The sequence below is a fragment of the Pteropus medius genome, unplaced genomic scaffold (genome assembly GCF_902729225.1).
Source record: "Pteropus medius unplaced genomic scaffold, Ma_sr-lr_union100, whole genome shotgun sequence".
Lineage (NCBI taxonomy): Eukaryota > Metazoa > Chordata > Mammalia > Chiroptera > Pteropodidae > Pteropus > Pteropus medius.
Window position 1 is genome coordinate 16,768,086 of NW_024342473.1, and position 16,644 is coordinate 16,784,729.

At 32.3% G+C, this 16,644-nt stretch overlaps 1 protein-coding gene across 5 annotated transcripts in view; it reads left to right on the top strand.

Moving 5' to 3' along the window:
• ICE2 (interactor of little elongation complex ELL subunit 2) overlaps positions 1–16,159 on the top strand; it is a 47,774-nt gene extending 31,615 nt beyond the window's left edge. For 2 of the 5 annotated variants that reach the window (XM_039865426.1, XM_039865428.1), the window contains 6 exons: positions 148–323; positions 4,764–4,893; positions 5,820–5,904; positions 7,266–7,316; positions 9,783–10,038; positions 13,580–13,801. In XM_039865426.1, the coding sequence (XP_039721360.1) occupies positions 148–323; positions 4,764–4,893; positions 5,820–5,904; positions 7,266–7,316; positions 9,783–10,038; positions 13,580–13,702 (821 nt within the window). In that variant the 3' untranslated portion in view covers positions 13,703–13,801. Of the gene's footprint in view, positions 1–147; positions 324–4,763; positions 4,894–5,819; positions 5,905–7,265; positions 7,317–9,782; positions 10,039–13,579 lie in introns of all 5 variants that reach the window. The other 3 variants (XM_039865425.1, XM_039865427.1, XM_039865429.1) reach the window with 3 other exon arrangements.
• The last annotated feature ends 485 nt before the right edge of the window (positions 16,160–16,644 follow it).

Consider the following 16,644-nt stretch of genomic DNA (forward strand, 5'->3'; position numbering starts at 1 on the left):
TAATAGTGTGATGATCAGCTTAGAGGAAACAAAGTTAAATTGATAGAAGTTTAAAAATAGATAATTGAATTGTTTTACTTTGAATTATGATGAATAAAGGGTTAATGTATTTTCAAATAAAAATGAGAAATATAATTATTTTTAAAGGATTGCCATATGAACTTCAGGACTATGTCGAAGATACATCAGAATATGTAGCTCCTCAGGAAGGAAATTTTGTTTACAAGTTGTTTAGCCTGCAAGACCTGTTGTTACTTGTGCGATGCAGTGTCCAGAGGATAGAGACCAGACCACGTTCTAAAAAACGGAAGAAAATCAGAAGAGTAAGTTGTTACTTGGGGAGTTAGGATGTTGTAGTAGCATAAGTAGATAATCAGCAAATATTAAGCATGCCATTGTTCTGAAGTTTAATTTTAAATTGTTGATAACTCTTATGGTAGTTTTTCCAGGTTGATTTTTTTTTTTTTAGTAGTCAAATACTGGAAATACTTTTAATAAGGTAAAGTGTTTAGTTAAATGTAATAGTCATGAATGCTGATAGCGTTCTTGCATGGAATACATAAACTTCATGAAAAATGGTACCATCATAGATTTGACCTAGACTGGCACATGTTCCTGCTTTCTCTGTGAATTTGGATTTTCATTATGATGTATTAACCCCTTTCTCTCTTAATTTGGGGATCTTCTTGACTCATTTTAGAAGTCCATATTGTGAAAGAAAGACTTTCACATGCACATTTGATAAGTCTTCCAGGATTGTTGGAAGTCCAGATGTCTTTTTTCCTCCCATTGTTTCTTTTGTGGTTTGATATAAACATTTTCCTCATTTAAGAAAGTTTTTGCTACAGTTTGAGTATTTGGCTTTTCAACAGTTTTTCATATTTGATATTTGAAATTATCTTTTAGATTCATTTGATATTTTGTGTGTGTGATCACTAAATTCTGGAAAATAAAGAGGAACTTCTGTATTATAATTGATTATGTAAGAAATAGTGAAGTCTCTAATTTCTTAAGAGAATTTTTCTACTATATAGATTTGTCGTAGTACACTTAAAAAAAAGTTTTGATGTCCTTGTCTCTTGTTGTTCTACCACCCAGTAACAATCTTCAGTGACCACTTTATAATGTCAGTGTTTTGGGCTAGGGGTCAGGTGAATCAAGAATTATGATGTCCATTCCCACTGACCCCCAACCCTGCAAGTTGTGAGATTCCAGCACTAGTGGATCAAGTCCCTGACTATTACTTTATCATATTAAGGAATAATAGAAAAAAGAAAAAGAAGTGCCAGCCTTTTAAAGCTGCTAATAGCAACAGTGTTAGGATCTATCATGAAAAATTCTAAGGCTAAGTCTTCAAGATCTAGTATGTATACTTTGTCCACCAAAATCCAGTGAACTTGGAGGATCTTTTGCTTGATGACACTTTTATCCTTTGTTAAATTTAAGAAAGAATGTGAATAAATCATTAAATTCCTAATTCTTATAATTTGGTTTTCATCACTGGTTCAGACTTGGAATTTTTGAAACCAAATAGTTTTGAATTAAATGTGTGGAAGTTTTTTTAATAAGAGAAAATCAAGGAATGACAAAAATACTATATGTTGGTATCAGTCTGCTCCTAGATAAATCTTAATCTCTGTATTAAAAGATTTTACTTTGCTGATTTTTTCCTGTCTCATCTATATTTAACTGTGATCAATTTAATGGCCATAGCATGAACATCTTGAATACATGTAGCGTCAGTGCTATGGATATTTTCAAGTTTTATTTCTTTAATTCTTACTTGCTGTATCTGACTTATTTGGGAGCTTAACCTCATTTTTTTTCACTTTTTACCCTGTAAGCCCATACCACTTTGTATTGATCTGCCAGTTTACAGCACTTAGAAAGTATTGGTGGGCAGTGTCTCTTAAGTGAAAATAGCCTAGGTATATTTTGGATACTGATTTAATTTCTGAATTGATATTAAGGACATTGTCATCCACTTGAGTAAAGTGAAATTTGTAAATGTCAAGACAAAAACCTTGTAGTATAGAATCACTCTTCATCAAAATGTATCAAGACAATTGAGTCCTAAAGAACATCTAAATAGCCTTATATTTCTGATCGTGTCAAACCCAGAGTAAAATGTAAAGTTTTTCAGTGAATGCTTATCATATTGCACCTATAATAATATGTAATAGTTTAGTATACATGGTTTAAGTCCCTTAGAATATATTCCCCTTGGAATCATGTTATATTTATCTCTGTTTCTCCCAAAAGTTGTATGCCTTAGAAACTCAGTAAATAGGTATTGAATCAATGAGAAAAATTGAGGGATGAGTGAGGAGAGAGGAGACTTTTGTTAAGGAAAGGAACTTAAGGGAAGTTGAGGCACTCGTTTGAGAAATTTTTAAGTGGTACTATTTAAACTCTAATTAGGGTAGAATGCATCCTCATTAACATTTCCTACTTAAAAATCAACTTGTTCAGATAAAGCTTTAAAGTACATAGAAGTCTCATCAACCTCTGATGTCCAGGAACTTCAGCTCTCTTTTATTTTTCTTTGGTTCTTCAATTCTCTGTTATCATAGTTGAGATTTTAGTTTCCAATATCATTTATCCTTCGTCATTAAAACTCTGCTTAATAAGAGCTGCACATCAGAGGAGAACTTAATACAGCAGCCAGTCTCAAATGATGTAGAGGGCTAATTTAGACCACAAAATGAAGTTGGAACTTACTAAATTCTACACAGTTAGAAAATCCACACCAGGTAACTTTGAATGATTTGATAGTATCTGTTACTGTCTGTCAGTTAACCATATTTCTTAAGTGATATATTCTAAAATGATTTAAAAATTTAGACCTGGTGATTTTAAAATTTATATTGTCATTCTAGGGCCAGAAAATAGGATCCTGAAGGTGCTTGAATGTTAGGAATGAATAGAATGTACCCATTGGGATCAATGACAGAACACTAACTATGAAATACCTATTTAGGAATGTATGTAAAAGTTTAAAAGATTTATGTGAAAATTGAAAGAGAACCAAGAAAAATTTTTCACTTGAGATTAGGAGCTACTTATCAGGGGAAAAAAGTAAATAGAATTAATTTTTATAGTTTGAAAACTTTGTACTTCAAATTTCACTTTAATTTTGGAATACTTAAAATAATCAGACTTTTCTTCCCTTGGCTTCCTGGAGATGGCAGTAGAAATACATATAGAAATTAAAACCAGATTCAGGACTTAGTTTTATAGATATGGCAGTATTATCAAAGAAAATCCCTCAAATATTTTCTTTTCAGAAATAGAAATATTTTTTTAATTTAAAAAAATCTCTAATTAACTCTGTTATCAACTCATGATTCAAAAAAGGAATCTTCTTCATCCAGTATTCTTTTCCCAACTCTACTTTAAACTGCCTATATCTCCTTGAGCAAATTTCTTAACCCTCTGGGCCTTCATTTCTTTATATCTAGATTCTCTTTGCAACTATAAGCAACTGTAAATGCAGATTACCATTTACTGAGGAACTATTATACAATAAAATGCTTTTAGCAATAAAATTATTCTAATCATAATACATCTTTTTTTTTTTTTAATAGAAAAGACATTGTAGGGGCCTTACTACTCCAGGTTTGGCCCCTATAACAACAACCTGTTAAAAATGCAAAACCTTTGTCTTCACCTCACATTCTACATTTTAACAAGAGCACCAGGTTATTCCTATGCACACTGAAATTTAGAAACACTGCCTTATAGATTTTTATCACATTTAAAGGTAATATATGAATCGAACTTCTTGTTAACAGAAATTTTTTATTTTAAATTTTTCTTACCACCATTATTGTGCCAAGCCCATTAAATTTGCCACTTTGTGAAAATCAGGAGTTCTGAAACATTTATGCAGTATTTTCAAGTATATAAATAGTGACAGCTTAGTATAATTTCAAAAGTACTAACTAGCCATATCACTCTAAGTTCCATAAATCATGTGTTTCTCCTTCTGCAGCTGGAGATGAAGACACTGCTGTTAAGAGTAAAATTTTCTTTGACAGAAATGAGATAACATGAGTATAATGAACACGACTAACATATTATTTCACAAGCATGTATTTCCTTACATATTCTCCTTTAAACCAGTAATGGGTACAATCATTTTACTTATTCTATTTAGTGTCCTGAGCAATAACTCTAAATGGATAATTTGTCAGGTACTTAGTATCTGGAATAAAGCCTTTGTATTAATGAAGATAATGACATTCACAGGTGTTAATGTAGATATTAATGCTCATACATTCATCGAATGAAAAGCTGCTCAGAGGGTTTGAGCCTTAGATAATGTGACTAATGCTGAAGGGGCAAAAATTCATCCTTTTTTTATCCTTTTGAGAATTATTAGTATATAGTACAGTCAGTGTTTCCTAGAATCTGTCTTTGAACCTTTGGGCAATTGTGTATATCATAGTCTCAGTTCCAAAGATTCTGCTGTCGAACATATTCCCTGCAGAAATAAAATGTGCATATATATGAGGAGGTATGTATTTTGGGAGAGGGTTTGGGATCTCTTATTCTTCCACCTCTTGTGCCTCACCCCACCCCTGACCCCCCACCGCCCAATGTCTACCAAGGGTTCTTTCTGCCTGAATCCTACTGTATTTGAAAGAATGAAATAAGATTACCCAAAAGCATTTTAAAAGTGACAGAACTGTATAGGCAAGTGTGTTTGCTATTAATAGTAAATTAATGGAACTTTGAAGAATTACAACTTTGCATTGCAGCAATTTCCAGTTTACGTTTTACCGAAAGTGGAGTATCAAGCTTGTTATGGAGCTGAAGCTCTGACCGAAAGTGAGCTTTGTCGCCTGTGGACTGAAAGTTTATTGCATTCCAACTGCTCATTTTATGTTGGTAAGTTATATAAGAGGCTTTATTCTTTTTTAATGCCTTTGTAAATACATATAATAATTTTAAATATGTCCATTCAGTACTTTTTGTTTTCAGTTTTCTGATTGTGTTAACATTCTATTAAAACACCATTCCTACTGCAGTTAAATGACGAGATGGGACTGACTAGTAATACCAAATTTCCCTCTTATTCTCTATTTAGTTGTACATGAATGTCAACATAATTATTTTTAAAATATCTTAACCGTGTAATTAACTAAAAATGTAGATGTGTTTTCTAATGAGCTTCTTTTAAAAATACTATCTGTTGTCATAAATAGCAGAATTCCCTTCTTTCTCATCGCTGAGTAATATTACATTATATGTATAAATTATGTCCTGTCTTCTTTATTCAGCTGTTGATGGACGCTTAGGTTATTTCCATATCTTGGCTATTGTCAATAATTAAGCCAGATTTTTATAATTTTTATCTTAAGAGCCACGTTTGTCTTAGAGATGTGTAGCGCATACCCAAACTCTAAATTTGATTTTATCTATTTGCTTTGATAATAGGTACATATTTCTCTAAAAATTTAATCTCCATAAAATTCAACTTTAACCAGAATTTAAAGCACCAATATTTTAAGTTATTATTCTTAAGTTGTGGGCTTAGAGATGAATTTTTTTTCGGGGGTGAGGAGAGGGGTGGACATGTGTAACCTTTTCTACATTCACTTTTTTTTAGAATTAATATACATTTCTTTTGTAATCTGACTTTTTATGTCATTTTAAAATACAACTTTACTTAATAGACTTAAAACTCCTCTTTTGGAATGTCAAGTTCTTTTACAGTTATTACAATTTTATAAAAACATCTTTAAAGAAACTGGATAACATTTTGTTTTTTAAACACTACAATTGTTTTTTCTAAGTTTGATATTTTATTTTAGGCCATATTGATGCATTTACTTCAAAACTTTTCCTGCTAGAAGAAATTACCTCGGAAGAATTAAAAGAAAAACTTTCAGCACTCAAGTAAGAAAGTTGTTTACTTTGTGGTAGGAATTTAAAAATTTGTTAATATGATCACTAATTTTCCCTTATCTCTAAATATTGTTTAGCTTTAAAATCATTTATTTTCAAGACTTTCAGTCTTTTTACACATTGAGGTTTCTTATGACCCAGTTTATGACCCATCCGTATTAATCATCTCCAGATTAAATATGCCAGTCGCTTCAGTCTTTCTGCTTAAGACAAAAGAGGCTAGAACAAGAGAGTAGCCCATCATCTAGGAGGTGTATATGAGCATACATTTCACCCCTTTTCAGGGTTAAGAGAGACTAGGACAGTTACAGACTCTTAGCTGTCAGGATTGTATACACACATTTAGACATCCTAACTTCCAAAAGTTTGCCATTGTACCAAGCATTACTGTACATCAGATTGAAATGAATTTATTGTACTCAGAATTCCAAGTACCTAAATACAAAAGAAAATAACTATAAACATTATGTAATTTGCATCTCATAACTTTCTAGGACGAACTGGAGGTAGTATTATCTCCATATTGTTTATGAGGAAACTTAGACTCTGAGTGACTTGCCTCAGAGCACACAGATAAGCCAGAGTGACAGTGTTGGTAGTTAATGTATTTGATTCACCACTTAGAATGAGAAATTGTCCTGATTTACACCAGTTGCATAGTTCCAGCTTTGAGACTTGACACAGTTTTTGAAGGGTCCCAGAATGAAACTTGATTTCTCTGCTTGTACTTAAAAAACACGTCCACTTCTATTATGAGAATTCCTTCTTTTGAGTGGCAATTTTTTCTTTACATATGTAAAGCTTTTCATGCATATATTTACATACATTTACATATGCAAAGTTTTCTATGCCGTTATTCATTGTCTGCCCCACCACTCCCAGCGAAAACTATTTTTAAATGAATAGTAAAGGAAATGAGTTCAGGTTTAGAAGAAATACTAAAGAAATACCGTGTATTTTATTTCTCTTTAACTATCCTGCCCCCAATCAGTGGCTTCTCTGGTATCACACATTTAATGTACCTCTCAATTTTCTTTGGAAGGTTATTATGCTCTAAAAGGCAATCTCTTCTGCAGATTAGTTCTGCTAAAGACTTCCGAATATAGTGATCTCTTTACAACTGCTCTGATATACACACACAAAATACTTATGATTTTGAAGAAAAATCAGGAAATGGCAAAAATTAAGTAAATACTATAATTTAATCCAATTAGAAATAATATTTGCTATTCTGTGTTTCACATTATCTGTTTTCTTTGTTATTGAAAGCATTTCTCTATTTGAGGAGCTATCATTGTTAAGAGTAAGGTTTTTTGTTGTTTAATTTTACATGAATTTCTTCTATTTAATAGAATTTCAAGTTTATTTAATATCCTCCAACACATTCTGAAGAAATTAAGTAGGTAAGTAATTTTTTGGACAGTTTGCATTGATATGTCTGATTTTCTTGAATGAAAATTCACAGAAACTGAATATATGCTGTTAGGAATAGATACAATATAACCTAGAAATGCAAGATTTATTATACTTTGTCAAAGTTGAAGCTGAAAATATAACTAAAGAATATCATTTACATCTTTCTATAAGGCATATTATATTGGTTTCCTATTGCCACTGTAACAAATTATCACAGATTTGGTGGCTTAAAACAACACAAATTTATTCTCTTATAGTTCTGGAAGTCAGAAATCCGAAATCATTTTCACTGGACTGAACTCATGTCAGCAGGGTTGATTCCTTCTGAAGGCTCTGAGGGAACAATCATTTCCTTGCCTTGATTTAGATCCATGGCAAATCTTAGAATATGGATTCTCCACCTGATTATTTATTAAACTGTTTTTGTTATGTGAACTTTTGTGTTTCTTCTGTTATGCCCGTAACAATTTTTAGTGAAATTGTTAAGATATGTAATTTTCACTGATGAAGCTCGATCTTTAAAATGTTGTTTATTCCTACCTACCAAATCAACTATTATTTGTTTACTTATATGGAAATCTGAAAGGTATTGTTTGGGAAAGAAGTTTTCTAGAGGATAAGAATAATTTTCTGTACCTCCTTTGTCAACACCTATTACTTTTCTGTTCAAAACTAAAAAAAAACAAGAATCTGTACTAAGTCACAAATCTCAAAGTTCTTTCTTTTATTATGCAATATAAGCAAGTTTCCTTGTTTATAAAATGATGGCGTTGAGGTCAATAATTTCATAGGTACTTTTCTGTGGTTTTGTGGCAGGATTTTTTATCTTATGTATTCTGTTCTTCATGTGAAGCACAATACTTATATAATGAAATTTGCCAAATGCTTTTTGACATTTTCTTATTATCTTGGTTTCTGTATTAGTTTTCTACTGCAGCTGTAACAGATTACAACAAAACTAATGTTGTAGAGCAACACAAATTTATTATCTTGCAGTTCTATAAGTCTGAAATTTAACCGGTCTCCCTGGGATAAAACCAGTGTGTCAACAGGGCAGCATTCTTTTCTGTAAGGCTCTGGGTATGGTCTGTGTCATTGACTTTTGTATATTCTAGGGACCACTTGTATGCTTTGGCTCGTGGCCCTCTTACTCCATCTTTAAAGTTTCAAAGGCAAGTTGAGTCCTTCTCACATCACATCGCTCTGACCTCTTCCACAGTTACATTCCGAGTCTCTTCTTCATCCCTCTTCTACATTTAAGGACTCTTCTTACAGTGAGCTCACTAAGATAATCCAGAAAAATCCTACCATTTTAAAATTAGCTGATTAAGAACCTTAATTCCATTTTAGTTCCCCTTTACCATGTAATGTAACATATTCACAGGTTCTAGAGTTTAGGACATAAACATTTTGGGGAGGCCATTTATTCATCCTATCATAGTTCGTATTAATCTGTGTATATTTCACTTTTTATGATATTTTAAGATTTTCTCGTCTCGTTTTTTTATAAATTCTCTCTGTAAACCACAGCTGCCTTCATTTTTAGTGAAATTGTTAAGATATGTGATTTTCACTGATGAAGCTCGATCTTTAAAATGTTGTTTATTCCTTCCTACCAAATTAACTATTATTCGTTTACTTATATGGAAATCTGAAAGGTATTGTTTGGGAAAGAAATTTTCCAGAGGATAAGAATAATTTTCTGTACCTCCTTTGTCAACACTTATTAGTTTTCTGTTCAAAAAAAAAAAAAAAGAAAATGTAACTTATCAGATTTATAGATGATCCATATAACTATGATTCTTATTTTTAATGATATATTATGGGAAAGTACTGATGTCCTCCTTAGCACTTTTGAGCTAGAAGAGTATAAAATCCTAAGAAAGCCTGGTATATTAATCATATTTTTTTAGCTCTTTATGTTGATACACTGAATTCTGTAAAGCTTTCTAAGAAAAGAATTGATTGTTTTCTTTACTGTTTCTGCTACTTTATTTTAAACTACTCAATGTAGTGAATGTATCACATTTACTTTTGTATCTCTATTACTGGATACAAAGCAGGAGCAATGTTTGTCGAATAGATTATAATGCTCTGCATAGGAATGCTACGTATGTACATTCATGAAATGCTTTTTAGTATAAGTTGTCTGTGGATTAGAGAATTAAGCAGACTGTTTCCCATTAAATTATTAAAAACTAAAATTGGCTGATACGACAGTAAAAAGAAAATAATTATATATATATATTAAACTTCGGAATAAGAATTAAAATGAGTTGCCTAAAAGGCAAGAACATAGTTTAAAAGACTTCTTAAATCTTATTTGGGCATAAAAGTATTTTTAGAGATGATATTCTATTTCTATAATTGTTTTCAATTTTACTAAGAGACCATGATTAAGAAAACGCTGTTGAAATTGACACATTCACCTGAGTTTCATTGTGTGGATTTAGTTTGCAGGAGGGTTCCTATTTGTTGTCTCATGCAGCAGAAGATTCTTCACTCCTGATCTACAAGACCTCTGATGGAAAAGTTACTAGGACAGCGTACAATTTGCATAAAACACATTGTAGCCTTCCTGGTGTACCTTCCAGTCTCTCAGTTCCCTGGGTTCCGTTAGATCCCAATCTGTTATTACCATATCATATCCATCATGGAAGAATACCTTGTACTTTTCCACCTAAATCAATAGGTCCCACAGGACAAAAGGTAAGATCTTTTTTGAAATTAAATGTTTCATTAGGTTGTTTATTATTAATCTATTTCACTGATTATACAGTATTTCAACCTGTTGTCCACATTTATCATATTAATCACACCACCATTCTAAAAACAACATCCATTGGAAGGGTAAACAAAATTGTATTCTCTACTGAGTCCAGTCATTATGTCAGTCGGACTTTCTATTTTTGTAAGGTTTATAAGTCAGCTAAATAAAGGTCTACCAGCTTGCCCAGTGGGAGCATGAGTATTAAGGCATCAACATGGTTAAATATGTTTCTATGATAAGCAAAGTTATGTTTTTTGTAATTTTTATTTATGATGTTGCTTCATTTCATTAAATATTTGAGGCAATTTACAGAAGAATATATACAATAAAATTACGATACAATTAAAAATTGATAAGTAGGATATAGAAAAATATAAAAACAAGTGTTAGTAATTAGGGAATGCAGTGCCTTATTAAAAGTACAATAAAATATTAAGGACTAAATTGTGTTTTGCTAAGTATTGTATAACTCAATATTAATTGAGTTATGATTAATATTACTCTCTTTATAGAATCCTTCCCAGCAATACCATTGAATGATTTTTTTCTGTCTGAAACTTCCATAAAGCTATGGCTAGAAATACTCTTCACCACATCACTCATTATTTATGTCATGTAAGAAATTCCAATTTGAGTTTAATTGTAATAAGTTTTGTTCTTTGCAAATCTGAATGTTCAGGAAACAAAAACCCAGTGTATTTTCCTTCCCACCTGCCAAAAATATTTGAGTCAAAGTTATTGTCTGAGTTCTGTAATCTTCTCAAGATATGTGCCCCAGAACATCTATCACTATGGATGATTCTGTTCTTTTTTACTATGTTATATTAAATTAATCTGTAAATGTCCTCCAGTCTTTTGAGAAATAGCTGGAGGGCAAATACTGAACTTTTTTTTTTTTAATAATCTACAGTAAAGGAGTTGTTTATATGTTTCTCATTTCTCTACCCTAATGTTACTGTTTGGAAAGATTCTTTTAGAAATGAGAACTCCTTGCACATCTTTAGTTAACTTTGCCTAAGAAAATATATAAATGTTATTAACTCTTTGCTACAAATGAAAGAATAGAGAAAGTTAGTTGTTAGCATTTTAAGCTATTTTATTTAAAGTTTTGGTTGTCTATTTCCAGTTTAAATTTAATTTGAGTAGTGATTTTTATAACTTCCTAAGGCATATATTCTTAACTTAAAAATAGTTATTGAAAACTAGTTTTGAAAGATCTCTGTTCTTTTTAGAGCAATGATTTCCTTTTGATTTAGAAACTTTGATGATATTTTTTAGTATAAGTGCTGCTGAAGCGAAGGATAGTTTCTTGCTTGTAACAATTCTCTGGAGTGGCTTATTTTTTAATGAAAATAAACAGTTTAATATTTGACACAATTCTACATTTTTAGGGCTTGGCCACATATATACAAAGTTTAAACAATTCAATTACATGTCTACTACTGAGCACTTATTTTTTAGGATGCTGCATGCATTCAGTCCAGAAACAAATACTTAGATTATCTAGGTCCCAATTGTTGTACAGCCTAGCATTAGGTATAGTAGACTGATAAATGTTTTGATGTTTTTTCGAGCCCATGGAAAGTCTTTAGTGATCTTTGACACACCTCCCCACAGTCTAGCCCTCCATTTGGTGGGAATTACCCTGCCTTCCTCCCATATTTCCTCCTAGTTAGGCCATGAGAGTAGGACTTTCTAGTCCAACCAAGGTAAGCACAGATAGGGATTCTACCCTTAGCAATAGGAAAAGACCAAAGCTTCAGGATACCGGGGAAGGTAAGACCCTATGTGAAACAAATCATCTTTATATTTCATGGTATAGAAACTCACATAACAGATGATTCTGCTTCTAATACAATCCCATAGTCCCGAGTCTTCTTGAACTTAGATCTCATCTTTGTGTTGTGCTGAGAGATAACCCCAGTAGAGCTTGCATCTACCCTTGACTGCATGGAGCAAAGCTTAATAGGATCCCATTTGATTCCTGTGTTACTCCTGACTTTTGCTTCTAGTCCTTTTACAACGGCTCTTTGCCTGTCCCTTCAACAACTTCTGTAATAAACATTCATCACACACACACACACATGCACAATCTTACAATGGAGATTTCAAAATGCTTGCTTTCCTCAATGGTATAGTAGATACAGTTAATATGGTCAGTATACTTTTATACTAAATATCAGCTGAGTGGGGAATGATCTAGATAATCTGAAATTGCAGTACTTTTCTAGTCAATATGTTAGAAAAGTTCATCAGATTCAGACTGACAGACTGGCAAACTCAAATTCCAACTCAAGTTTGTCCTTTCTAGTCATCTAATTATAAACCAAAAAAAAAAAAAAAATGCCTTTAAAGAGAGAAGATACTAGGTGAGAGAAGCTGGGGTTTGATTCATTCTTAGCCAGTAGCCCTTTGGAGCAATACTTGTGATATGTCTGTTGTATTAGGAATATGAGAAAATGCTTGAAGCTGCAATATTAACCATCACTCCCAGGTCTGAAATTCACTGAACAAGATGTGAAGAAACAAAGGATACAAGGTGGCTAGGGAAAATAGAGGTTCTGAGGAAATTGTTCAGACAGCTTGTGTCCATCTCTGTGAGGCCTGACTTTCTCCATTAACCCATTTAACCCATTTAAAACTTTATGCTCTCTCAGTGGCCAAAGAGATGACAGCATTTCCAAATCTTATCTTTAGCAGGACTATAATTAACAAGGAATTGTGTCTTAAGAATACACCTCTCTTCCCTAGATGGTATGAGCTAGAAAGTGAGGTTGAGCAGCAGCATGCACTGAGGAAGAGTAGACATTAAGGTAGAGCCAGCCCTCAACAAAGTTACTTCCCCCGTTTCTTTTTTTTTTCTCTTTTCCCATGCTTTGCTGTCTGGTTCTAATTTTTTCTCCCCCCTTTTCTTTATTTCTTTCTTGCAAAAATCTTCTCTTTCAGTCCTTTAATTTTTCCTTTCTACTTGGTTTCTTTTTTCCCTTTCTTTCAGATTTATTCTTTTTTTCCTTCTCTTTAGACTCCTCTGGGTTTTTTTATTCTTTCCATTTTATAATTTCTCTTCCCTCTTTATAACCTCTGACCTTCTTGTATTTCTTTTCCCTCTCTTTATAGTTTTCATTTCTTCTTCTCTCCTGCCGTTCAGATTCACCATTGCAAACACATTGCTAAAAAGGCTTGTCATTCCCTCATTCTCTAATTTAGCATTTCACCCTCTCCAAAATTTAACAGTGATTTCCCCCTTCACTTCATCTACCCCGATCTATTCCCTTCCTTGATTGTTATTTGAGAATTTAGTACTTTAAAACATTGTCAGATTAAAGTTTATTTAGAAGAAGCCAGATGGCTAGGGATTTAAAAAATATATAAAGGACTATTCACAAGGAGAGTAGTACATGTATAAATAATACAGAGTTGACTGTATATAAATATGTTATAAACATGTCAAGCTATTCTGTTCTTTGCTTCATCTCTTAGATTAGTGGAACAAGAATGCCTCCACACAGCCGCAGGAATCCAGTTTCCATGGAAACCAAAAGCCTGCCTGCTCAGCAAGTTGAAAATGAAGGAGTGGCTCCAAATAAAAGAAAAATAACTTAAGGACTCTTCCATGGAAAATGAAGAAAAAACAGTTATAACAATGTTCAAATTAGAAAAGTTTGAGGAGAAATAATACCCAAAGATCAATTGGCAAGATGACCATTTTTCTTTTAGTGTCCTTGAGAGTTCTTAGAGTGCCTTGAAAAAGCATGTTGGTTATGTGAAGGAATGTTTCAACTAGAATGGAATGCTGTACTCTTAAAGTCTTGATGTCTGAGGAAAATTTAGGTATGTTTTAACATTATCATGGCAGGGAAATATATAGAAAAGATAATTATTTTTATAGTAGACCTTTTTCAAAAATTATAAATAGGAAAATCATTTGCTTTCTTCAGGAGCAATATTTATCATTGTGTGTTATGTTAAATAATTTGAGTTATATTACCAATCTATTGGGATTGGCTCAAAAGGTTAAATTCTGCCACTGTCAAATAATTTTGAGCAATATGTAAACCTTATTTCTGACCTATTTTGACAGTTTTTATATACTATTTTAAAATGATTATTGCAGGTTAATGAAGTTAATACCTTTAAAAACTTGGCAAAATTCTGTTGCAAAAGCCAAAATTAAAATAAAAAGCTTCCTGCCTCTGAAAAGTCACAAGTTGACATTTTCTTGTTGGGCAGCCATCTGTTTAAAAACAACAACAATAACTTTTGTGTTACAGGCTTGGTGACGAATGTCTCATCGCTCGGTACATATCCCAGCTGAGTGTTGAAGTACACTGCTGAAAGCAAAGAGATGAGCATGTTTTCCATAAAAGTCAAATTATTTCGACTGATAAAGCCAATGTGTGGTAAAACATAAGCTATTTTTTCCTCATACACTGATTAATTTAAAACTTTCAAGACCATATAGATGAATTTGGAAAGAGCATGATCAGACGATGTTACTGTAGCCAATTTGGACTTAAGGGATAGACTTATTTAATTTTTGTATCCTTGTTCTTTAATGTCCACTAAAGTTTTCAGAAATATGTGCATCATTTATAAATACAAGTTTTGTAATCCAAGACAATATTAGCTTTGTTTTGGAATTTTTAATGTGTTTTAATATAAGAAACCTACATTAATATAAGAAATCTAGAAATTTTTAAATTCCTAGTAATCTCAACTATTATAAGTAACAGTTGAATGTTTTTATCCTCAACTACCAAGTTTTGTTTTGATTTTTTTTTGGTCAGTTATAAAATATTTTTTAATTAGTAATAGTAAAATTATTTTACATATTTTATAATTTCCTCATTCTGCCATTTTCTTTTTAAAACATTGAGCTTTTTTTTAAAATGGACTTGATTATTTTTTTTTTAACTTTGTTACATACTCCTATGTCCCAGAAATACTTTAGTTGTGAATCATTTGGCAGTGAACCCAGGGTCAGGGATTCCCTTGGAAGTTGCTTTTTTAAAAAAGCTAAACAGTTATTTCTTCAGACTTCTGAATACCGGAAACTTGGCTTTCGTTTTATTAATATTACTTTTTAGTAAAATGTGTGATCTTACAAGATCATATTGAAATTATCTTAGTTATGCATTTGCTTAACCTTGATAATATATATAAAGCTAATCTTAGTTTTCCACTTGTGCTTAATTAAGCCTTTAACATATTTGATCATGTCTAGTGTTCTTTTTCTTGATTTTTAGTACTGAGAATGTGTAAGCAACAAAGTGAAACTAATAATATGAGTAAAGTTTTTTTTTTTTTAAAGAAAAAAGCAAAAAGACTCAGTGTTGGCAAGGATGTGATGAACCTGACCCACTTATACCTCCATGGTGAAGGTATAATTTGTACATACCTCTTGGACTACTTAATTCAGTAAAGTTTGAGTGCACCTGTGTGTCATGCAGTCTAAAGCAGGTCCCAACTTACTCTCATAATGTCCTTTTTTCACATCTCATAATATTCGTTTTTTTCACTTGCTGGCTTCTTGAATAGACTGCATGCTCTGCAAAGGCAGGGGCATATTTCTTTTGTTCACCATTATGTAGCAAATAACTAACATATTGTCTGTCATGTAGTTGCTTAGTAGATATAAGGTGGATATATGAATAAATGAGTAAATGAGAGATCGGTGATAGATTTTTTTTTCCCAGAAGCACACATTCTAATGAAGGACACAATACTGACCCATGTGAATAAGTGCTCTGATTAATATAAGGAAGTTATCTAACCTAGACTTGATAATTAATAGAAGTTTTCTGAGAGAAAGCTTGGGCCAAGTCTTTTAAAAATGAGTAGAAGCTATACGGGAAGAATGAAAGATCTTCCACACAGAAAGAAAGCAGCATGTACAAAGGTAAAAGATGGCTAGGTTGTAGGCTTGTAGGCTATGGCCTGGGGGGATGAGAGAAAAGCTCTAGGACAGGGACAAATAGGCAATGGCATTTGAATTCTGACCTGTACCACATGGTGTGAGAACAAGTAGTGAATTTTAATAAAAATAACATGATCAGATAAGTACTTGAAAAAGCTCTTGTTGACATTAGTCTAAAGAATGGAATTAGAAACAAGAAAGACCGTAAGGAAGGAGAAAAGTTGGAAAGCTGTGTTGTAGTAATTTAAAAAAATGGTAAAGACCCTGAATTAAAGCAATAAGAATAGGGATGGGCTCAAGTGATAAAAGAAAAAAGTAACTCACTGGTATGGTTGGTAGGGAGAGTCAAGTATGGCTTTCAGGTTTCCCATTTGGAATGCTGGGTAAGTGATGGTTTTATGCATTGAAAAAGGAGGAATGTAAAATGGGAAGAAATTTGGTAAAAAACGTTCATTTCCTTTCACCATTTCAATTCCTTGGATTCTGGATTTAAATGCTCTATTGGTTACATATTGCTACGTAATAAATTACCCCAGAACTTAGTTAGTTAAAACAAGAAACATTATCTCAGAGTTTGGATGCAGTTTAGCTTGGTGCCTCTGGCTCAAGGTCTCTAAAGCTGCAGTCA